Source organism: Serinus canaria, chromosome 1A (assembly GCF_022539315.1).
Source record: "Serinus canaria isolate serCan28SL12 chromosome 1A, serCan2020, whole genome shotgun sequence".
Classification (NCBI taxonomy): domain Eukaryota; kingdom Metazoa; phylum Chordata; class Aves; order Passeriformes; family Fringillidae; genus Serinus; species Serinus canaria.
Window position 1 is genome coordinate 58027368 of NC_066314.1, and position 24499 is coordinate 58051866.

The following is a 24499-nucleotide window of genomic DNA, read 5'->3' on the forward strand; positions in this document are numbered from 1 at the left end:
GAAACAGAGGTCACTCCAGCTCCTGCTTCAGAGGCAAATCCGAGCCCTGTGGGGTGTCTCAGGAGGAGATTTGCTTTGCACATAGCTCTGAGCCAGGGCAGCCCAGCAAGGCTCCACTGCAGGCTGCACAAAGGAAGAAATACCACGTGTTTTCTTTCCCTTATCACTGTAGCTCAGCACAGATGCAGAACATGCTTGGAGGGAGGAAGGGAGGACTTTCCCTCACAGGACTTGGCTGCAGCCCTGTGAGGCACTTGGATCTGGGGTCACTGTGGCCAGTACCAAGGAGTTACCATCCTGAATATGAATTCAGCTCCTCTCCTGGATGCCTTAAAACAATACCAGCCAGTGTATCCCTGGCTCCTGGCATCTCCACATGGCTTCATCTTGGGAGTCCTTGCTGTGCAGGCACCAGCAGTTCAAACCCCTGCTTGTTCTATCCCCAGCTGACTCGCAGTGTGAGACAAGGAGAACAAGGGGACCGCTCAGGGCAGCTACTGCTCCCCAGGTAGAGGCAGGACAAGGAGACCAAGGACAAGGAGACCATCAGCCTGAGGAAGATGACTGCTCTGGCAGGGGCTGCAGCACTGTCAGCAGTGCTGGCTGCCTCTTGGGACACCCTCTCTGTGGCATCAGAGCTTTGTGAGAGGTGCCTCATGCAAGTGAGAACATGGCATAATTCAGGACATCTGTACAAATTCCAGATTGATGCAGCTGCTGAAATGTAATTGTGAAAAATATCAGCCATTGAATTGAGAAGGCATTACAAAACATCTAAGGAGAAAGAAAATAAACTAGCATGCTGTGATTGATGTAAGCACATGACAGCCTCCACATGTCACTGGGACCAGCACAGGCTGCACCAGCTGAGGCACTCCTTCCAGAAATGGAAAAACTTCCAAGGGGAGCAACTACACAGCTGGGGCCAAGCCCTTGTTCCCTGTCACAGTGCTGGTGAACCATGTGGGCTTCTATTGCCACACAGAGATGGGTTTTCAGGGGCACAAGGCCTCTGGCCACAGTCTGGGCTTCTGCACTTGTCAAAGCTTGGGACTAAAACACAATCAGCTGGGGTGAGTTAAATATATGTCAGGAATACCCCTCAGTCCTGTTCAGAATTGGACCTCTGGACCACCAAGAGTTTTTGCTTTCAATCAGCAGATGTGGAGCATCCCCAGACTTCACCACCACTACCAGGAGCTGCCAGTCCCTGGCAGCCACTTTTCATCCCAGTGCAGCCTCAGATAACTGCTGGCCTGGCCCTTTGGTGCTGAGCTCTGGAGAGATTCAGGGACAAACAAAGAAGGAGGTCATGGTCAGTGCTGCTCCCTGGACTCACCAATATGGCCAAGGTTGTCAAACAATCAGCCTCTCCTTTCCCAGGGTCTCTTCGGGTGCCCCCAGCAGGCATCCTGGTACCAGTTTGGTGGGAAAAATTACCATTCCAGCTCAAACAGCTCAGATCCAAGCCCCAGGTCAATGGGTCATGCATTATGCAACTGTACTCACATGCAAAACACATCTAGCCTCCTGCTGTACTCTCATAAAGCACATTCAGAAAGAAAATGCAACACATCCTGCATATCAGTGGAGACAAGACAGTAGGAACAGTATTAAGAGATTATTCCACACGCATCCAACTGTTTCTATTTAACAAGTGGCTGCTCAGCAGCAGGTACAGAGGATACCAAATCACTAAGTTCTGGCAATCCCTGTAACTCTCTCATCCCTCCCCAGCCACCTAGTTCTCTTTTAGGGGAAGGAAAGATGAAGGAAAATGTTTCTGGGGTTTTTTTTCCCCTTCCTCCCCTACACTTTTTGTTTTATCCTGAGAAATGTAACCTAAAAAGGCACCAGCAGAATGCCACAGACATATAGCTGATAGAGAAGCAAGCCAGAATTTCAGTTCATGGAGAAGCCAACAAGTCTTTCCACAGGTTTCAGCAAGGTTCAGGTAAAGACCTCCAGGGTAAGGAAGGAAAGAAAAGACAAACCCTTGCACTTTGATCACACCCTGAAGCAGTGATCAGCCTGGGATCCTCGTGGTGCAGCCTTTGGGGGTGCCCTGTCCCCATGCTGAGACAGAATGAGCCCGCAAGTACATGTAGCAGTGACTGCTCCCACCCAAGTGGGATGTCTGCAGATGGTTTTTCCAGGAGGCCTTGGAGGCAGCTTGAGGGTTTTGCTGCTGAACCAGGCTTTCTGCAGCACAGGCAGAGCCCCTGCCCCTGGCACCGAGCCCTGCAGCTGCACAAGGCCTGGCACGAGCCAGCAGGGATGATCCTACCCCTGCCGCTCGCCCACTCCAGCCCATGGCATCCTCTTGCATCCTCTCAGCAGGAAAAGCTGAGAAATAGGCAAAGCAGGACAAACCACAGGAAACACTGGGACAGAAAGGACTTCTTGTACAGCACACGCCAGAGACATTGGGACACAGAGGAGGGGGGTAGATTTGGCACTTGAGTGCAAACGCTATGTCCCTGCTGTGCCACATCACTGCTGCCTTAGCCTTAAATATTTTGGTTATTCATCTAAGAGTACATACTCTGAAATTTGTAATTGTCAGGCTTTTCTGGAAGCTCTTCAAATGCAGAATGCCTTCGTCCTTCCTCCCAGAGAGCTTCCACCTGCGAGGAAAGACAACCTTGTCACTAAAAGCCTCATTTTCAGTTGCCACCAACTGTTAATCTCTGCAAAGCAAAGGGCCTGGGCCATTTTTCTTCCTGCTTTGCTGTAGGTGCTTCAGAGCAAGGAGTTGAGCATGAAGGTGGCACGGACCTTGGGCAAGCTCTGTGCATGCTGCAGCAATGCCTATGTGTACATTCTCCTTCCTTCTCTTTGGAGAGAATTGTCCTACAAAGGACTGGGGCAAGCACAGATACAATGCCACCCCCCCCTCCCAGGTTTTGGTGTCTCCTGAAAAGCCCAGAGCCCAATCATACCAGCTCCAGTGCTTAATACCTGGCTCACAGGAAAGCGGTGGGAAGGGCAGGACCTGTGCAACTTTGTGGCTGCATTTTCTTTTGCTGTGTTTCCAGAGCAGCTCCTCTCCTTTGGCAGACAGCAGGAGTGGGCAGGTAAAGCTGCTTCTGAGGGAAGCAAGTGTCTCACCTCTCAAGCGTCTCACCTCTCAAGTGTCTCACTCCAAAGGCAAAGGGAATCAACAGGGGCAACCACAGGAAGACAGGGGAATTGGAGATTAAAACATCAGATTGGAAAGGAACAATAAATCCCTGTTGGGGAATATAACTGGGGGGTAGAGCAGGAACAGAATGCAGCTCAGTAATGAGACAGATGGCATTTTCTTTGGAATCTGCAAATCCATTTGGGCTTTCTAGCAAACAAAGATGCCACACTATCCAGAAATCAGCTTGATACATGACCTGCCTCCCCCTCTGCTTTCAGTGGCAAAGCTGCCGGAACGAGCAGCCCTGGTAGAGCCCAGCTGGTCCAGCAGCACTGGCTGAGGCCAGTCTGCTCTCACAGCCAGGTCCCTGCTCTGCTTGGGCCACAAAGACAAGGTGACAGCCAGGCTCAGTGTCACAGGCAGGGCTCAGACATGAGGGGCTCCCTAGAACCATCGAGGGCTAAGGGCACCTGGCAAAACACCGTCCCGCTGCAAGGTCCTTGCAGTACTGAGACTGCTGCTCCAGGCGGGCAGGACTGCTCCAGCCACGTGATTTGCATCCTAAGGGCTGCAGGCAGCAATGCAGAGCATTCCTGTTCTGGTATGACACCCCTGGAGCACGGATGTCTCTACCAGCCATCACCAGCACTCGTGTTCTGGCAGTGCCAAGGCATTCTTGCCAAACACTTCCAGGGAAGGAGAGGGAGGAAAAACATCAAGCTGCAGATGCTCACATCTAGCCCCCAGTTCCCTGTATTTCATTAGGCAAATAATACTCACGGTCAACAGCATCAGCCTCTTTCCTGGAAATGAAATAGCTACAGCCAACTCTCAGGTTGCCAGGCTGGGGATCTGGGGGGGCAACAGAGGTCCCTGCTCTGCAGTCAGCTTCTTTTGGTGTCTTCAGCACAGCGTTGCTTCCATGTCTCTCCTTTGCTGTGGTTTGGGTAACACACATGTGTGAGAGATGGGGCAAGAGCTCCCACCCACACATTCCTCATGGAAGCCTTGGCAGAAGTGCTCTGGAATAAATGGATATCAAGTGGTGCATCAGCCCTTTGACATGCACCCTTCCCATCAGCTGGCATGGGCTCTCCTTGACTAGCAGTCAGCTCACACCACAGGCAGAGGGACAGGCACAGACCTCACCTCACAGCATTTTACAGTGTCCCTTCTGATGAAAAAAGTCACAACTGTGCCACATGCAACAATTGTGGACTGGTGTTGTGTGCTTGCAAATGCACAAATGAACTTACCTCCTCCTTTGGCTGCACATCCATGTGCTATCACCAGCTTTTCATGGACCATCAGATTTAGCTCTTTTATTTTCCTCTCATGTAGAAGTTTTCACCATGCTTTGGGCTCAAGCTCTCTGACTCTTCACAACCCTCCTCTGGCCCTTTATTTCAGGCTGTTTGCTTACGGAGGGTGCTGTGTTTCTGGCTGGAGCTGGCATTGTACCCAGTGTTAAGAAAAATCCACCCGTAACCCTGCAAGGTCAGGGCTTTTTCTGAAAAGTAACAACAAATAGGCAGGCATTGCTTAAAATGAATCTCAGACCTTCAGTCACTAAGGTGCTCTGCTTTATCAGTCTTGCTTGCAAAGGACTGAGTACCAGCCCCTGTGCTTTGTGGTTTTGATGTTCCTGCCATGTATAAAAACAGGCTTCAAAACACCTCTCTATTCCAACTTAAAAGAAAATTAATTAAAAAACAAACTAAAAAAATTGTGCTCCAGTCATAGAAACACCATGCAAATCCCCATAAGCTGATTTTTTCCAGGGAGGTTCCTTACCTCTAACACTGCCAATAGAAAGTCAATATTTAACAGAACAGATGTCACAGAGATACACTTCTGTTTCTGGAAATAAACCTGAAGGCCATATGGGACATGCCCTCACATCCCCAACATGACAACCTCACCCCATGGCCCCAAGGACAGCCATAGCTGCATCTCAGAAAGCTGGCTGGGTTTATCTGCAGACTGGTGAGGAGACATGAGGGAGAATAACACAGTAAATTGCAGTCCTGAAAAACTGTAGTAATTTCAGGGTCTACATAAACATTCTTCCCAAAAGACACTGCAAAACCCAAGGGACAAGTGCAACATCAACTTTCTCCAAGTATTTCAGTTAGGAAAACAAGTTGCAGAGCAGAGGTTTTCCATAGTTTAAAGTAGCAATGAAGTGCCTTCAGTGGTATAATTCCTCAGCCCAGCTGAACAACACATGGCTTCATAGTACTGTTGAGACACAACACATGTAGCTTTCACTGGGAACCATATTTTATTTCTTCTCTTCTTTTGAAATCCCTCCAATCTTTTCATTTTAGTGACAGATAGATTGCAGGATGGATCCCAACAAAGAAATACTTGAACTTTTTCTTTCTTTCCTGTGACACTCAACACTCACTTTAACCCACAACCATAAACCCGCAGTGAAGATGGCATTGGATCCTCACCCGTGCTTCCTCAAGGAGTGAATGCCTAAAAACTGATGATGGGTCTAAAATCCTCCTGAAAGTTTTACAGCATGCACAAACACCTATGGAGTGAAGTAGGCTAGGGGAACTCTGTCAGGCAACCTGGAGCAGGAAAGCTACAGGGAAGATCAAAGAACCAAGTAAAAAAAAAAAGGTTGTAACACATTAAACAGGGAAACCGAGCTGGAAGATACCCATGTGAAGGCAGAGCAAATGTATCTTCAGCCACTGGCAGCAACAGCCAGGACTGCAATGTTGGTTATCTGATAGACAGGACTGCTGAAAAATCCAAACCTACCAGAACAGCACAAACCCCCCACATATCCAAAACAAAAAAACTGTCATGAGTTGGTATTTTCACTTCCCTCCTCTCTCCCACAGCCTTGTCCTCAAAAAAGCTATTGAATCAAAAAAAGAAAAAAAAAACCCAAAAACCATTTTGGTTTTATTTTAAGGCAGTGGCTATTTTAAGCCCAAGTTTATTGGAAATAAAAATAGAATTGTTTGCTCCCCCCTCCCCCCCCCCCCCACTGAAGGAGGGCAGTGTTAAAACTGAATCTCCTTTCACACACGACATAGGTGCAAGGAATTTGCATTTTCCCTGCAGAAGAATGCTGTGGGAAAGACATCCCATACACATCTCCTGAGTTCAAGGGAACTGGATGTAAACTTGAGGACCAGCTGAGAGATGCAATAAAAAATTGGCTTTATTCTATTGTAGGAATATCCCTTTGACCGTGACCCTGCCATTTTGGTCATGATTTCTCCGGGGTACCTCGTGCCTAACATCTCCCACTGTACATCCCTGAGAGCAGAGGAAGTGCTGGCCTCCAAAGCTGAAATTGTCCTTTGTTTCCACCGGATATTTTCAGGGTAGCACAGAAAAAGCAATCACATCTGGGACCACCTCAAGGGGCTGCTGGCAAAATTCCAGAGGCTCCACAGAAGCAGCAGCAGATTGCGGATTTCGATGCCTTGGGCAGGATGTCTGTTTCCACAATGGCTGGGGAAGGAAGCAATATAAAGGGAGATGGTCTGATAAGAGCTCAGCTATGATAAAAAAGACTCTGTTCAGTACTAATTTCTTTCAGCAAGAAGAAAGGTACCCACAGTCACTGGGTTACAGACATCAGTCTCTTGCCTCAGTGAAAAGGGAACGGGTTAGTTTTGAGGCAATGTTGAATACTAGATTTTAAAACAAGTACACAAATAGAGAGCAGAACAGATGTGACAGACAGTGGGTTCTCCTCATTCACCCTGCAGTTTTGCAGAAAATTGTTAAAATAATTTCTTCATCAATTTCAAGGCTCTGCCCTGCTTTGTCATAGACAGAGGAAAATCAGCAGCTGCAAGGTAAAGCTCTGTGCTTTGTGAAATCAAGCATCATTTCCACAAGAAAAACTTCCAGGCTTTAACTTACAAATTTGTTCTGCTGCCCCCGGATAACTGGGAACATTCACATTAGTGAAGAGAGTGGCATTACTGACTGGCCTATAAAGAGCTTTACTAAAACTTTAAAAAGCACTGTACCATGGGAACACTCCCCTCTCCTGGCTGCCAGCTGGTGTTTATGACACTTTGCCTTTTGGGTTTTTTTTAACCAAGGGGAAAAAGACAGATTTTGGAAGTTAAGCTTGAGGCCAGGATTCTCTGTATAAACAAAGCCATTCACAGCATGATGGATAATCACATTCTCTTACTTCCCAGCATCTGCCCATGGCATTGTCCCACCTGCCCTCAGGTTTGGCTCGTTTTACCTTTTCCAGGTCTACTTTTATCTTGTGCATGCCTGCGTCCAATGCCAGCACTGACAGCATCAAGGGGACGGCTGCCCCTGCACTGCTCTGACTGAAGTTCCCTCTTTGGAGTAATCCTGCCAGGCTCGGAGGGAGGAGGCGAAGGCTGCAGGCTGTGTCTGAGCTCCTCCTGGCGGTCAGGAATGCCGGATTGACTTCCCCGTGCTAAGAGCTCAAGAATAAAATTACAGCTCAAATACATAAAGTGGAAACGTAAAATGAGCCACATATTCTGGGAGTGATGTAAAGGCTTTCATTCCTCACTGCTTGCACATGTGGCTAAAGGGAATGAACACGTCCTTACCCCTCATATTTGGGGAATTTTCACAAAAATCACAAGTTTCACATTTTGTTCTGAGCAGAAGAATTGATTTCATTTGCTGTGCTTTCCAGTCTGCATGACCCACAGCCAAGGAAATACATCCTTCCTAAACATTTATGTCTGTTGAAGCATTCTCCATGCTGAGTCGGCAGGACAACAAGAGGGAAAGAGGAAGAAGCTATCCCTACCATCTTCTGGGATTGGAATGGAATGGATAGAATGGGAAATTCTATTCTACTCAAATAGCATGGGTAAAAATATTACAGACAGTTGAATTATAACTAATCCTGGCCCAAGGTGTTAACTGAATCTCTTTGGTAGGCAGTGCACAATGATCCAGCATCCAACAGCTGCCATCCCAGAAAGGATGCATCTCAAAGGACAAGCAGTAACACCCAAGTGAAACAAGAGGGAGGAAAAAAAACAAAATAAGAGTTTTTGCAAAGACTGTTACTTAGCAATGGTCTCCTCTCCCCTTCTGGAGAGGGAGAATATGACCATATAGCTGGCCATGAGAATATGACATTATAGCACTGCAGAACACCTTCTGATTTCTTAATAAAGATATTTAAATGTATGGATATGTGAATACATGTATAAATTAATTTAGATTTATTTATTATACACACTCTACCAGCCAGGTAGTAGAAACATAACCTTGGCACCATATCTGCCTTTGCTCAGAGCCTTGCCATCAAAAACCAACAGGGAAATTTCAGAAGGAGGCATCAGGCAGTGTCCTCAGGGTGTGCTAATAGAAACTGCTGTAAATCCTGCCCATTTTCTGTACACACCCAAGATGCCTCACATCAGAGCTATTAAATTAATTCTTGCACTAGAAAGGCTCCTTTTAGAAATGTTTTGTCCAGGACATTCTTCTGATGACTTGGCAGAGAATTGTTCAACAGCTGACCTAAGTAACATCAAAGGGTTCATTTCGCCCCCATAATCTTCAGCATCCCTTCCTTTTCTTTTTGCCTTTGCTGCTTCTACATGATCACTGTCCCTTATTCCATATCTGAGGTGCAAACCATGGACTTCCAAAACCTAGTTTTTGCTCAGGTTCTGTCACAGAGCGAGAGAAGTGGATTACACCATGGAGCAGAGGCACAGCCTGGCCCTGTCTCCAACTGCATTCCTGTGAAGACAGTATTTACCTCACAAGTCAACCGCTACTAGTGGGGAAAAATATGTATTAAAGGTGCTGCATTCACATGGACACAAACATCCATCTTTTCTTCTGCACACCTCTAAGATACCTTGCAAAATAAAAGTGATACAGGTTCTACGTTTGAAAGTGGTCTAAAAGTCCCTTGCAAAACCATCTCCAAGAGAAAAAAACCCTCTTTTTTCTAAATTTTACTGTTCCACTTTTTAAATTTCCCAGGCGGGGATGTTATTGAAGATGATTTGATGGTGTTGATTTGAAAGTTCTTTGGGCTGTTGAGTTTTACTAGCTGTTCACAGGTATGCCAATTTTTGGCTCACATTGTGTCATTAATTAGCCCTTTAAAATATCAATAGCATTTGAGGAGACAGGAAAATCAGCTAGCAAGAGTTGCACTCAGGAACATCCCCAAAGATTCAGGGAAATTGAAAAATGTAGAAGGGAATGCCAGAGATGTCTTGGTTTACATATGAGAACCACACCAGTGAGAAAGAATCAGTACTTCACTGCAGAAATACTGCAAAGCATAGCTAAAAAATTAAGCAGAGAAGTAAAAATCAATATAGATCTCTAAAATGCTCATTGAGGTTCTGTAGCTTCCAGCTACAAAAACTAAAAATATATAAAAATAATCCATTTAAAATTTATCAGATTTTTCATGTTCAACTTGTATCAAACTTGGTTACAACAGTATACAAGTCAAACCATGAGAAATTAAATATATTTTTAAAAAATAGTCAGTAGATATCCTCCAGTTCAGATCCTTTGAAAAACCAACCAGACTCTGGACCCATTATAGCCCAATCTTTGTGGCAGCTAATAAAGAAATTCTAGCAAAGAAATTCAATTCTCCAGTTCAGATCCTTTGAAAAACCAACCAGACTCTGGACCCATTATAGCCCAATCTTTGTGGCAGCTAATAAAGAAATTCAAGCAGAGGGATCCAGAGTTTTTAAACAAGTCTCCAAGAGAGGCTTAGTTTAGATGTTTTTATACAAAAGCAAAATGTACTGTTCAACCTCCTTCCTTCCTGTTACTGCAGTGACAGAAGTGTTGATGATTCAGTACCACTAACACAACTTTCCAGACAAAGCTGCTCCATTACTCTGTGACTGGAACACCAGACAAAGGTACATCCCACTCAGTTTCAAAGTAACAAAGGAAGGATGAAACAAACAAAAATGGCAATGGTTTAGAAATAACTTTTCCAAAATTGCAAAATGGAGAGGTTCACTTCATATTATGACAGTAGCCTAAGTGAAAATCTGGTTTGGAAAAGTAAGACTTCAGTAACACTTGAAAACGCTCCAAACCCAAGCTGACCTCAGGGTTGCATGTATCAGAAAGCTCACACCATTCCATGTACAGCTTGGACAACTCCAGGTTAATTTTTGTCATGTTTATCACAGGAATGTTCTTAACCTTTGCAGACCTGACATCCATGCAAAGGACAAGAGGAGGCCACTGAAGGTAAGGAACACCAAAAGCCCTTCCCCATCCTCCCAGCTGCCCCAGGCAAGGCTGCTGCACACCTTTCAGGATCCCACCCTTTCCATGCCCTGCACACAGGGGCTGGCAGGGTTGGAACATTTGGCTGACCTCCGATTCCTCTGACCCCTTCCCTCACCAGGACATCCCTGCAGCCCTCATCACATTAGCAAAACAAAAGTTTAGATTCAGCAGCACAATCCAAAGCCTTCACCTTCAAAGAATTCCTGCACAGGAGAAAGCAGCTCCTGGGCAGCAGAGAAGGTCATCTTGCCTCCTTCCCACAACAGAATAGGACAAAGCAAGATCACTTTTTTCCAGAAGAGCAGTGGGAGTTCTGAATTATCCTAAATCTTGACCAAGCATCCCAAAAGAGCAGACCACAGCATGACCTGAAAACCCTCAGAAGAACAGCTACATATTTAAAGATACACCACTCTATCAGCTGAGGCATTAACACTAATCTCATCAGAATTATTACATGCATGTTCAGTATATGAACTGGCTAGAAGTAAAGGGTAGACATGGTGTGCAAATCAAAGCAAATTATTCCCTTAAAAAAAACCCAAAAAACAGTGGTGCTTCTAGCTAGAAGTCAACCCTATTATGGCCCTGTTACTTGCAGTGATTTCTACCAACCTAGTCTTCCAGGTATTAAGCCTGTTCAGTTCAACTCCTTCATGCAGGTGAGAGTGAAAAATCTAGTATTTCTGCATCTAATTAATAAAAAATTACTTCATTTTATCGATATGGTTTCCTTTCTGTTCTCTACCACTATGTAGAACTATTTTGATCTGATGAGTCAACATGACACCTTTAAGATATCAAGTTATACCTGTGCTCTAGTGCTTCAGCTAATGACTTGCAGGTATGGGCTCCACAGAATGTTTAACAGATCAGTGATTTCTTCTTTGTGTTGCTCCCAATCTTTAATTTCTTTTCAGTGAACCACAATAATGCAGCACAGAATAGTAACTCAGCCTTTTCTTCAAGCCATGAACTGTAAAATACAGTGAGAGTTTGCATCAGTGCAGAAAAAAACCAAAACAGAAATGGCTAAATGTCCCAACCAAGGGGAGAAGAATTTAAGTATTTTAAGAGTACTGGCAGCACTATTTTGGTGCCTATTGAAATGTGTAATAAAAGAATTAGTGAAGAGATTCCTTTAATTATAGCTAATATTACTAGAGTTTGGTACCTCATATTTTATACTGTTCAAAACTGAGATTAGTGGCAAGAGAAAATTAATGGCAGCATTACTGAAAACAGTCTATAAGCTATGAGGGCACAGCAGTGGCCCTGTATTGTAGTACATAAGGTTTGTATGAAGGAAATGTCTTACATCACAACCATGAGTGCTGCACAGGAATTCCCACTCTCCAAATACTTCAGTTGTTTCAACACAAATCACTTCTGCTTACAAATCTCATTCACAAGGGAACTGGGATGTCTAACACAAGGTATCTTTCATGTTCTGTATAAACTGAACTTGTTAAAGTGAAATCCTCTAGTAGTGAAGAGAATGCATTAACAGAGCTAGTGTCTAAAACAACTTCCTGTAGCTCCAGAAGAGGTTTGTTACAGAGTGGTTTGGAGTTATCCCAAATCATCTCACCAATTCTTCTTTTCTGACCTGCTGCAAAAGCTGGAGAAAAAGGCATCCTTCACATGCCATGTCTCATTTAATGCTTGGTCTCCCTCCCAAGACTACAGGTCAGCATCACTCCTGGTGCTTAATGACAGGCACAGCTGTCAGCAGTCTCTGCAATACAATCTACCCAATTCACAGTAGCACTGCACAGCTCACAGATTTCTCTTCTCCCCACTCCCAGCAGCCCTGGGCTGAATACGAACAGACTTGGAAGCAAAATGGTTCCACTCAAGGAAGAACCTCACCTGAACAAGTTCTGACTTTACTTTTAGGACAGCTGGTGTGGGAAATATACTTTGAATGCTCTCCTTCAATGCTTTAACACATGGGAATAGCTCTGTTCAATAACCATATCATGATGGAATTTAAAACTCTTTCTACAAGAGCTGGTTGAGCAGAGGAAAATTTCTACTGGGTCAGAACTGTGACAAAGCAATTCAAACACCTTTTGTAAAAAAGTAAAAAACCCTTTGTAACTAAAAATCAACTTAAGAATAAAGCACACGATTTAATATCTTCATATTAGCACTTGGCTGAAACTGCTGCCAAATTAAGCCAAAATTTCCACAGCCCACATGCTACTTGAGGAGACCAGAGCAGCAGTTTCTAGAGTTTTGTTGGCTTTTAGCTCAACCAGAACAAAAAGCAAACTTGTATCTTTATGACTTACCATCAAGGTGTACGATTCACAGGCAAATGTTTTTTCCAGACAGACAGATATCATATTCTCCAAGTAGGGATGGGAACTTTACTCACACTCATTGCAGCAAAAATGTCTTACAAGGAATAAACTTTGGGGCAAAGCATCACAAACAAGCAGACTCTTTGTATACTGGTTTTTTTTTTTAGTTGACTTAAAAGTTCCAAAGTAGAGTATTTTTTCCAAGACCAAAGCAAATACAGCAGAAGCAGTACAGATAAATAGATCTATTAAGCCAAACACAATTCTTTGAAAAATGGCAGTAATTATTCTAAAGACTGAATATAATTGGCTTTTGAGAAATCGGACCTTAGTCTAGACAGAGCAAACTGTGCTATTAGCCAGCTGTTAGGTGGTATACTACAAGCTCTGGCAATGACAGATTTTATTCACTGTCTTGATCAACAGCTGTTTTTTCTGCAGGTAAAAACTTCAGTCACTACCATTGTAGAAACCAAGGTGTTCAACAGTCTTGGTTGTATCAGGAGTAACAATAACATTCTGGTTTTACAGTTTCAGTCCTCATTAACTTTTGGCTTGAGACAGCTGATACTAGTTACCAGCACTAAAATTGTAATTTCAAGGGCTCTCAGGACAAATACTTCTATATAAAGAAAAAACTAAGTTTCTACAGAAACTAACACTCAGCATGATTGGCTTCACCATGTTCATGCTATTAGTCATGTTTCCATCATGAATCCAAAGGTCCACCTAAACAAAATGAACCAGAAAAGGTTTGGTTGAACACATTACCTCATGATCCACCACCACAAAAGCTTCACAGCTTAAGCAGGTCAGGAGCTTAAGCAGCCCTCTGGAGAGAGCTGAATGTCACTAAATGTACAGAAATGGAAAGCCAGTCTGTAGGCACTTTACCAGTGGGTACTGTACCTCAAATACAGCAGAATGCTATTGATTAAAGACCAAAATCAGTACTTTAGTCTTCAGACACCAAGATGGGTATCTTGTTCATTCCCTGACTTTAGAAATTCAATTCTTTTGCTGGATTTGGTAGCCTTGAAATCTTAAAAAATTGTTCAGGAAAGAACAATTCAGGTAATTATTTCTCCATTCTCTGCAAACAGAAATGCAGACCAGAAACTGACTTTTCATGAAAATATGGCTCCAGCTGCTGAAGGCTATCCAGCAGCATTTAAAGCAGCATTTAAGACATTTCACATTTTCCCGTCTATTATCCTGTCATCCACTAAATAGCTGAGACAGAAAAAAAAATATCTCAAGTGTAGCTGGCCAAAAACAAAAGGGCAAATAGTTAAGTTGCTTGTGTAGGTTTTTATATGGGTATAGAACTTGTATTTGTGGCCCACTAAGGAACTCTCATAAGTCTATCACTTTAAAACCAAAACATTAGTCTGAGCAGCGAGCTGAGTGTGACAAATCCAGATGAGTATTTGATGGAAATGCATAGGCTGTAGCACTGCTATTCAATCACAGTGATTAAGACCTTTTCAAAATATGCAGTTGCTCTTTCAGATCTTTGGCAAATCTTGGGCTAACCAAATTTAAAATCAGTTTTAACACATTAATTGAAAAGATGCAAAGGCATGTCTAAATACAATGGGAACTGATATCTGAAGTATAAATATTTTATCATCAACCCCTGTATTTGACTCTCTTTTTCCCACCATCCAAATGAATTTTTTTTGAAACAGCATGGAAGTTTCTGCTCCCCAAATCTGTAACACTATCATGTTTTAAACTTTAGGCCACAAAACTGCCCAGTTTGTCATGGCTTTTCAACTGTCCCATTAAGCAGTACATGGTTTGATGAAGTCAGCATTCTTGTTCTTTTTCTGTAAAGCACCTGGCACAATTCAGATCTCCTAGTCATTACAGCCACCCAGAAATTCTGTCAGTTGGAAGCCAGGCTAAGGAGCAAACCTGAGGAGCTGAACAGGATGCTGATATCAAACCCTTTTGCCATTTGATTCTTCCAGTGCCACTGGTGCATCATTTATCTGAGGCTGCTCTGACTGACGCTGCAGCAAGTCAGTGGGGCAGAGGAAAAGGCTGCACACCAAGCTGCAGGCTGGGGCAGCCATGCTTGCACCACCCCAGGAAAGCACCCACATGCAAACACTGTGCTGCCACAGGAGCCAAAATAGGGAGCACTGGCAGCTGCAAACCAGATGATGATGTCTGGAGGGAAAAAGCAGCAGGGAAGTCCTCCAGGATAAAAGCAAGTATGGCTAAGCATATGTAAGTGTGAAAGAGAAAGCTCTTCTTCCAGAAACTGCACACACTTCAAAGAAAACGAAAAAAACCAAACCAACCAATAAATCAAGAGCTGAGTCAGCCATCAGTAGCATGAGACAAACCTGAACAAAAACCAGATCAAGACTACAAAAATACCATTTGACAACCTTCTTACAAATGTAGATCTGATAATATGATGAATCACAAACATTTCCACCTCTTTTTATATTAGGATTCAAAAAGAATATAGACCATCTTCACAAAATGCATTTAGTCACCATATAATAAACTTGGATTGAAATGAAATTTGCACCTTGAAAAAATTTAAAAAATAAATGGTATGAGAATATTCCCTCACATTTCTCCACAAAATTTCTTCTTTAAAATGTAACAAGCAAAGGGCACAGAGATTGGACCTAGAAAAGCATTTTTTCTCCTGAAGATACTCTGTACATTTTACTGTATTTACACTGAAGTAAATGAGCAGAAGTCTGAAGAAATTAAACACTTTCCAGTGCTAAAATCAAAACATAAGCATACAATTTTTTAATTTCAGTATTTTTAAGTACAGAAAGTGGAAACTATGAATATCAAATACAAATTTAAACAAAGCCACTTGTCCTCCCCTAGAATAATCAATGTGAACTACTTATAGAAACTTACAAATTTAAAGTAAAATCAAAACAAAATAAATACTGTACATACACTTTCCCTGCCTGCAGGCAAAAGAGGATGGGAAATACTGTTATGAATTGAAAAAAATGCTCTTAAAGCTGCAGCATCCCATTTCCCAGCCAAATACTTAACACAGTAGTGCGTTTCTGTAAAAAGGAAGACACACACACACACCGACCCCTACTGAGCAGACAAGCTAACATTTTCAGAAACATTAAGAAGGAAAGATAGAAATTAGACTATGAGAGTAGAAAAAGGAGGAAAAGACAAATGGGCCAGCAAAACATTACTACAAAACTAGTAAATATAGCCAAGAACTAGCCCCGTTTTTTGTTTGGTTTTTTTTTTCAAATCCCATGTTTGTTTTTTTTTTTAAAAAAAAAAGATTCACTAAAGCATTGGCAGCAATAGACATTTCCCAGCAGAAGTGACAATACATATCAATATAATCTCTTAAAGTGATCCCTTTCATTCCCTTCCCACAGCATGAAACTCTTATGGCTTAATTTATATTAAAAGTCGAAAAAGTCCTTTTTTTTCCAAACAGAAATGCAGCCTATGAAGAACATGCATCTCCTTATCAGTGCTACTTTCATTTCCCATCCACTGCATGACTTATCATTCATACTCTCCCACAAAGAGGGTTACCACGGTGGTTTTTTGTTGGGTTTATTTTTTGGAAAACTGGATGTTGCAGCTTTTCATCTTGTTTAACAATAAACAGTAAGGCCCTTGGTTCCATTTGTATTTCTTCTGTCAAAGAGTAGTGCTGGGCTCCCTCAGTCCCAGAACTACAAACAGCTTTTAATGGTCTGGAAGTGTGATGTGAATGACACTCTGGAAAGACACAAGGCTTGGGGGTTGTGGTGGGAGTGTGAAGGGACAGGTGGGCATGTGGAGCCTAAAGAGGGTCTAGCCACTGGGCCATTCTAGTTCTGCTTAGTCTCCACAGCTACCAAAAAAGGGGTAGGCAAGATTCCCACCAGCTCTGGCTTTGAAATCCTGCAAAAATTTTCAACACTTGCAACTTTAGGGTCTCATGAGTGAAGGTAGCTTATGCCTTAGAGCAAAAACAAAGTGTCTAAATTGTGGTCATGACACTGTGCTCTCATACATCTCTACCAAAGGTAACACAAGCACTTCAACCACCAAAAATATAAAAAAAAAAAAAAAATCAAAACCCCAAACCCTCCCATGTGATCAGAAAACAACAACTTTAACTCTCAACATCTAACCCTTCCAAAATTCTCATTAAGAATGAACTTATGTAGAGTGTTATAGGTTGCATAGGTAATCTACCTCAGAGGTCAACAAAGGCTACCCTGTAGCCAGGGTTTATTAGCAAGTATAAAAGGAAAAGAAAAGGGAAAGTTGCTGGAAGAATCTTTGATATAGCTTCTAGGTGGTCTTTCCATTTTCATATTTGTTTCTTTTTTTGCAATTGTAGGAACATGAGAACTTAAGAGACTGGGGAAACCCCTACAATATTTCATTTCCTATTGTTCTGCGTACCAAAAAAAATTTTAAAAAAATTAAATTGAGTTTTACGACAAACGCAAGTTCTCTGACTTTTCAAAAAATATTACCCTTGAAAAAAGTTACCATACCAGGTGTCATTTGCTGTTGTCCAGCCAGTGTTCCCTACTCCCTCCCTCTTCCACCCCAAGTGAGACAGCAAGGAAAAAAATTGGGCTTTTTCTCTCCACTACAACAACACAAGGTTCAGTCCATCTACAGAAAGACTGGTGCAGAAGTGATTTCAGCTAGAATGCAATAAATATATCTCTACATACAAGTACACAAAACAAGTGAGGTCACCACATCCTCTTCATAAGCTACCAGGAGATTTCTTTTTAATTGTTTGCTGTTTTTCTTTTTTTTTTTTTTTTTAATACTGCTCAACATGGCAATTTCTTTTGAATTACTTGTTCTGAGTTGGAACACCAGATTTAACTTCTGCTGGAAGCATGGATATTTGAAGAAAATGGGAATGAACCTCTGCCTGTTGACAGCCTGTGAAGAGACTATTACATAAATTCATGACAGTGGAGAGCCACTCAGGAAAAAAAAAAGGTAAAAATTAGAGCAATAGAAAGGATAAAACCAAGAAGAAATAATATATATGGGTCCAGCCATATCTATATTTCAACTATAAGATACAGATAAATAGCGTGGATGGTCAGAAAAGAGACTTTGTATAAACCAATCACATGTACAAGAAAGCATGCTCTGTATTTGAAAATTCCTTGCTCCAGATTCTATTCTGGCATACTTTTACTTTAGACAAAAATCTGTCTTTAAGGAGAGAGAACTCATTCTTTATTCTGCTCTGAATCTGACTGCTGCCCTAAACTGGAATTTTCTATCATTAGAAATTGCACAGCCAGCAGGAAGGAAACAGTTTGGTTCAATATGCTAAAGCTGAAACAGTTTCCAAAGCCTGGCAGACATTAAACCATTTGCTCAAGTTCAAATGAAGAGAAAATTTATATGGGTATATAATTTTAACTAATATTGACAACATAGTTTATTTCTTTTACTTACTTTGGTGAGAACATATTAGAAGATAGTTAAAATATTCTCTTTTAACTATTTCCATCTAGAAAACATAGCACCTGAGAACAGCAAGTCCTTATAGTCATTTTCAGCACCTGAAGAATACTTCTTAGCTTATCTTCTGCTTTTTAGAAATCCTTGACTACCTCCATTCCCAATATTCTAAAAATCCATAACTTGTGTTAAATTTAAAAAAATTAAAAGACTAAAAACTTGTTTTGGGAAACATTAATTAGCAAACAAAAAAGTTGAAAAATTCACCCATACAAGACACAGACGTTAAGTTATCATAATGTAAAAGTAGGGCTACAAAAACACTCCTAAACTTTAATTTCCAAGCTTTAGACAAAGTAAAGCTATGAAAGCTACCTGACTTTTTTTTGCAGTGGCACTACATTTTGATGTTTCTCCATTTAGAAACAGGATAACATAGTACTAACTGGTTCTGACCCTGCAGCAATAAAGAACACCTGACATTAGAACTATTTCCACAAATTTCTAAACACATTCATAGTCTAGCCTAAATAAAAATAACTCTGCACAAATATTCTGGAAAATAAAACTGACTTTGTTATTAAACCACAAGAGAAAATTATTCCAGTATAGGATATGGAGGAAGGAAAAAATTGGTGTGGAAAATTAAAATCAATTTGATGACTTGGACAGCTATGCAGGAGTATTTTTACTCTTACCAATCCAAAAAAAAACCAAAAAACACAAACCCCAACCAACAATATTGTTGTCATTAGCATACTGACATTTACATTTTGGCTGGACCCTGCAAAATGCCCTTTTTCCAGAATCAAGTAAAAGTATTCCCCTTTCTGCCTTCATCCCCGACCCTCAAAAGTTAAATATTTAATTTTATATTACAGAAAAATACAAATTTTAAATCAAAATTATTTACAATAATTCAGAATTGGCATTTGCTATCAGCTGTGTATGAAGCCTGACACAAATGATCATTCTGATACCAGTAAGCTACTTAAATGTTTATATATACGGACCAGTTAAGACTTTTAATTTGCTGTCTTGCCCAGGTTTGAAAGCAGCACACATTCTCCTGCTTTCATGACTCCTTAGTAAAATGTGTTTAATGTACAATAACAACACTTTAATGCTTCTTCCATGCTACATTAAGTAAAATGCCAAATCTTTTAACTGCACTGTGTATCTATTTTAGAGCAACTGATCTGAAGAAACATTTATCTTAACTGATGTCCCCGTTCCTCCAAAAAATATACTGGGTCTTCCTCCTTTGTACCAACTCTTAAATAACTAGTACAAATACAATTTCAAGGAGTCTTTTTACACAAGAAAATCATCACAGACAGATCATCAGGAGGAAAATAAGAACTCAGATTTGGAGGAAAGAGGTGCAGTTTAAAACAAGTTAGCTACTGGACCAACATAAGAAAATTCTTCTGTCTTTAGGAGTCTCTTCTAGTCCATTAAATAAATAAATCTGATATTAAAAAGGACAGGTCAAAAAATAATCAAGCTGGCAGAGAATATGCAACTTGCAAGTCAACAGAAGCCCAGCCAATAGCTTACAAAAAGCAGGAAAAAATAATAAGATTCCTTATGCCTTAATTTAAAAAATAATTAATAATGCATCTCACCCTATTTAAGACTATAACCTGAATATCAAATTTAGGAGTCCAGACTAATCACAATTAATGTGGCTCTCCACTGCACCAAACACACATTATCAAAACAATTTAAAACTTTCACATTATTAAATCTAAATTAATAACCCCCCCAGAAAAAGTCTTCCAAATAAATAGTTTCTTAAATGAATTTTAAAGTTGTGAAAAATCTATCAGAAATAAATTATTGATAAACCACCTTCATCATCTTCCCCTCATTAATTTAGGTCAGAAACTACCAGCAACAAATGATATTCAAGCCCTGATGAGAGACTATTTCTCACAGTCCGTGTCTCTCTGAAGATTTCCCCGTTCCCATATGGTTATTGCTGAGCAGGTGTGGCACAGTGAAAATGCAGCATTGGGTTGGGTTTTTTTTTGTGTGGGTTTTTCTTTTTTTCCTTTTTTTTTTTTCTTTTTCTTTCTTTCTTTTGTTCATCAGGCAGTGTTTTCTATGGTACATGCAAGTCTGCTTCAAGCAGAGGATTAACAGCAGCTCCAGGCTCTGTTGCCCTCAATACTGGTCTGTGTAGGAAAGACAGCAGTAGTACAAGTAGCAGCTACATCAAACAAAGAAGCGTGCATGGCCATTCCGGTTCAGCTTCAGGATCTTCCCAAGGCGCTGTTTAGCAGTTGCCATTCCTTTCTTTGGACGTTTGCCTGAAAAACCCAAGCAAGGACTTCAGTCAAGAATTTCAGGATGAATTTTAATCATTGTACAACAATGGTGAAACCCAGCTTTCAAGCTGAAAGAAGCAAAATTTTCACAAGAATCAATTTGAAAAACAATCAGGGAACCAGAATAGTTAAAAAGAACACCCCCAGGAACTGTTTTCCCTGAATCTGGCTAGAATTATCATAAATAAAATTAGTGTATTATTTACAAACATTTCCAGATTTCCAGTCTAGGAAGCACAGTGGGGGTAGTAGGGGAGAACTTAAACTGAGCTTCCTGAATTTTACTCAAGTTAATCTTGAGCAAATTACAGAATATAAACCAGAAACTAAAACCTACACAGTATGCTCATCAGACTATTTCTGAAGTGTTAAGAGTTTCTAAACTTTCATTTCAATAAATTAATCTGATTCAGGCCAGTTAGATCTCTCTTAATTCCACCTCCCCATATTCTGTGCCAAAATCTGAGCACCCACAGCATGCTCACTTGTTATTTTCCCTCAAGGTTTAATCCTGCCCTTTGCTCAATTTCTGCATCAAGTCTTTTACTTCCCTCCCCCAGCCTGCTTTGGCAAGGGGCTGGACATGAGCATTACCTTTTGTTGCCTGGTTGCTGATGGGGGGTGGGTTTGATGCTGGCCTCTTCGTTGGGTGCAGCGGTACAGACAAGGACGTTTCACCATAGGGCCTGTCAGGGCTAAGGCTGCCATCACTCAGCTGACATTCTGCTTGCATCAGGCTGGAGTCTCGTGTGTATTTGCCATGCTGAAAACTCAAGCTGTTGCTGTGGACTATGCTTCTGTTTTCCTGAACCTTAAGACTGGCTTCCGATGCACCCTCCTTCTTGATATATTTTTGAGTTTTATTTGCATCCTAGTATGGAAATGAGAAGAAAAGATGTACAAGTTAGTGCTTCTAGATACAGGTTCACTCCAGTTTTCCCATTTATACTACTGTGTATTTGAAACAGGTATTTCAGTTTCACCAGTATCTGGCCATTTTATCAGTCCATCGTTTCTTTTAGAATAGATACCTCTTAAAGATAACATGCAACATAGTCTCTGTGCAAGCTTTTCCATAAGCACCTAAGGGCAGTGCTACAGTTTAGGTACACATACTAATGCACTCAATTCCTCTACTTCTTGTTTTCAGTTTGCAGTGAGCACAACAAATGCAACTGGTTCTTGATTAAACCAGCCACTATAACATGCCATGCCATAATCACTGACTACTCTGACAGGTAATTTGTTTTCAATACTCAGCTGATGAAAGAATAAGTACTAAATTGGGAATTACAAACTGCAAAGGGGTACCATGCAGCAAATATTCTTACAAAGCAAACACCACAAAGAACACAGTTAAAAACAGTGCTATTTAACAGCTGTAATTTTGTAACTTCAGTTGTTCTAGTTAATTAATTATTCTAATACTTCTAATACAGACAAGGTCAGAAATACTAAAAAAGTTCACAGTGTAGAAAAGCTCCGAGTGTCAGAGTGTAAGGCACATAACCTTTCATTCCTTGCTGGATTCCATTTGGACATCAGAAAACAAAAATATTCCTACCTGCTAGCTGTTGAAAGCTATCAGTTTAGCAGTACCAAGTTCCTAAGCAAGTATTTTTACTATACATACTATCAACATGTTCCACTGGTTCTGATGTTCTGGTTAGGAATAATAATGAATAAATAAAGTGCTTCCCCAGTTAGAATTATTATAAATTCACACATTTTTAATGCAGTATTTTTTATTTTTCAAGATCTTGCCCTGAGCACCTTAATATTAGGCACTATGAGAGAAAGAATTTGAAAGAAAAAACCCAAAACAACAACAGTGAAAAAAATCCATGACAAAAATAACCAGTTACCAGAACCAGAAGTATCAATCAGATACACAGTGTTTAGAGACCAGCCCACCATGCCTTCTGTACTTACAATTTCATGGTCTCTTCTCCTGTAAAAATGTGTTCTCTATGTTTTAAGTATTGCTTTACCTGAGGGGTAATCCTCGAAGCATCATTCAGGTGTCTAGTCCATGCTGAAGTTCCCAGGTCTCCTTCCTCGTCCTTCACAGACCTACCTAAAGAGAAGTTCAACAAGTTTAAATTTTAATACTTTCAATCTAGCCACAACTTTCCCATTCTTGTAAGTATGCCACACAACTTTTAGATGGAAATATTTAGAAGGGGTTTTCTGGTGACAAGCTAAGTTTGCTGTAGTTTTCAGAAGTAATATTTACTTATTATAGAAAAAAAACAACAACAAAGCAAAATCACAGAATACACCTTTTTAAATGTCAGCCTGATTGATTTAAAAGCTACTAATCTAATAACTACAAATCTAAAAATGTAACTTTAAGTGACTATTCTGAGCACTGCGCCAAAAGCAGGGAGCAGCAGTTCCTTATTGAGATACCTACCACATTCCATGGTTTTGTGGCTCTGAGATGGCTGTCTGTCTTTATGCCGACTCCTGGGGTAGCTTCTGTGTTCCTGAAGAGAGGTTCTTTTACTTGTGCAGTCTGTGCTTTGAGTATGACCTGGTAAACATGTAGTATAGTGCAATCCTGCCATAGAAAGCATGCCCTGAATAGCTTCTTCTTCTGTACTTGTCGAGGTAGGACATTCCCTAGGAAAATCAAGGGAGTAGTGAACAGTTCAAAACAGAACCCTTTGAACGACTGATTTTTACATTGCTATAAAGTAGAACCATAAATACATGCTAAAAGATCTAACAGTTCATTAAAAATGCCCACAATGTGCTTACTTTTTACTGGGAGTTTCATTTCTGGATGGCTTCTGGGTATTTTGACAAAGGTCTCTTGTGACCTTAGATTCTTCTTTGAAATTTGATGTTACTTCCTGCTTCTCTTCATCACCTGAGCTTTCTGACTCCTCTGTGGAGGAATCCTTCTGCTGAAACAAGAGGAAAAAGTATACAGAATGGTCACCAGACCTCCTAAGCGGAGACTCTACTGATGCCTTACGTTTTAGCTTTTGTATTTTTCAGATTCTGTACTGCTTTAGTGTGTAGTTCTGAGCTTCATATTAAGGGCTGGTAAGCTCTCTTCACAGAGTAGAGAGACAAAACAATTCCTTTCCTAGTTTGGGACCAAGGACAAATGATCCAAATTCCAGGTCTAAGAACATGAACAATGTGGACTGAAGAGAGAAAAACAAGAAGGATGGCACTTCCTAAGACAAAGCTATAATTGAACAATTAACTCCAATATTCAAATGGACCAGAACTTATCAAAGTGTGAGAGCCCGTGACCAGTTGACCATCTTGTGACCATTTTTGGGTTCATCTTGGGTGTAGTCCTGGCTGGGCTCTTGTGCTGCCCAAGGTGGATCTATTAAGGCCTTTTAATAATATCTACTTTATTCCTTTAGCTCTATCTAGCCTCTGTTCTAGGTCAGCCTTCACAAGGCATCACTACCTTAATTTAAGCTAAATGAAGAATTCAAAAGCGTCAAGGTCCAATTGTTTTTATACTTACAGTATCCAGAATGCAGTAATCTGAATACAGCAGCTGAAATGCTACACATTCAAATTCTGGAATACTGATAAGCACATGTTCCACAATACAGAACGCATCTCCAAAATCCATTTTTCACAAAGCACCTCACATATGACACCATACACAAATCACTGCATTCTCTTTAATGAGTGCATTAATTATTCTTATCCTCAATATTCAAAGTACAGGGAAAAAATACAGAAGTATGGTTCCAAGCAGCAGACAGAATTGATGCCTATTATATATAACAGGACATATTCTGCCCTACAAAACTGCTTCTGGCTCCCGCTCTCACAAAATATAACTTTCAACAGCACCATCTCTGATGAATGACAGATGCTCCCAGGTAAATCCAGAGGACAGCAGGAACAGAGACACAACAGCTGTTGCCTCTCTAACAGAGGCACAGCCTCATTTCATGAATGAAAGAGCTTTTCAGCTCCTGCTGAGATTACAGCTTGTATGGGCAGGAGCT

General features: G+C 41.1%; 2 protein-coding genes across 3 annotated transcripts in view; both read right to left on the reverse strand.

Annotated features, from left to right (window-relative positions):
• The window catches only part of LOC103819604 (cystine/glutamate transporter-like), a 32301-nt gene extending 27774 nt beyond the window's left edge, over positions 1-4527 (reverse strand). The window contains exons 1-3 of the mRNA XM_050969687.1: positions 4384-4527; positions 3908-4149; positions 2546-2627 (exon numbers count right to left, since the gene is read on the reverse strand). The gene's annotated coding sequence lies outside the window, so the exon portion shown is untranslated. The remainder of the gene's footprint in view (positions 1-2545; positions 2628-3907; positions 4150-4383) is intronic.
• Positions 4528-15467: 10940 nt separating this feature from the next.
• Positions 15468-24499, reverse strand: part of KDM7A (lysine demethylase 7A) — a 63274-nt gene continuing 54242 nt past the window's right edge. Inside the window, exons 16-20 of one of the 2 annotated variants that reach the window (XM_050983701.1) lie at positions 23271-23416; positions 22920-23132; positions 22499-22580; positions 21102-21378; positions 15468-20489 (exon numbers count right to left, since the gene is read on the reverse strand). In XM_050983701.1, coding sequence (XP_050839658.1) covers positions 20395-20489; positions 21102-21378; positions 22499-22580; positions 22920-23132; positions 23271-23416 — 813 coding nt within the window. In that variant the 3' untranslated portion in view covers positions 15468-20394. Of the gene's footprint in view, positions 20490-21101; positions 21379-22498; positions 22581-22919; positions 23133-23270; positions 23420-24499 lie in introns of both variants that reach the window. The other variant, XM_050983697.1, reaches the window with a different exon arrangement.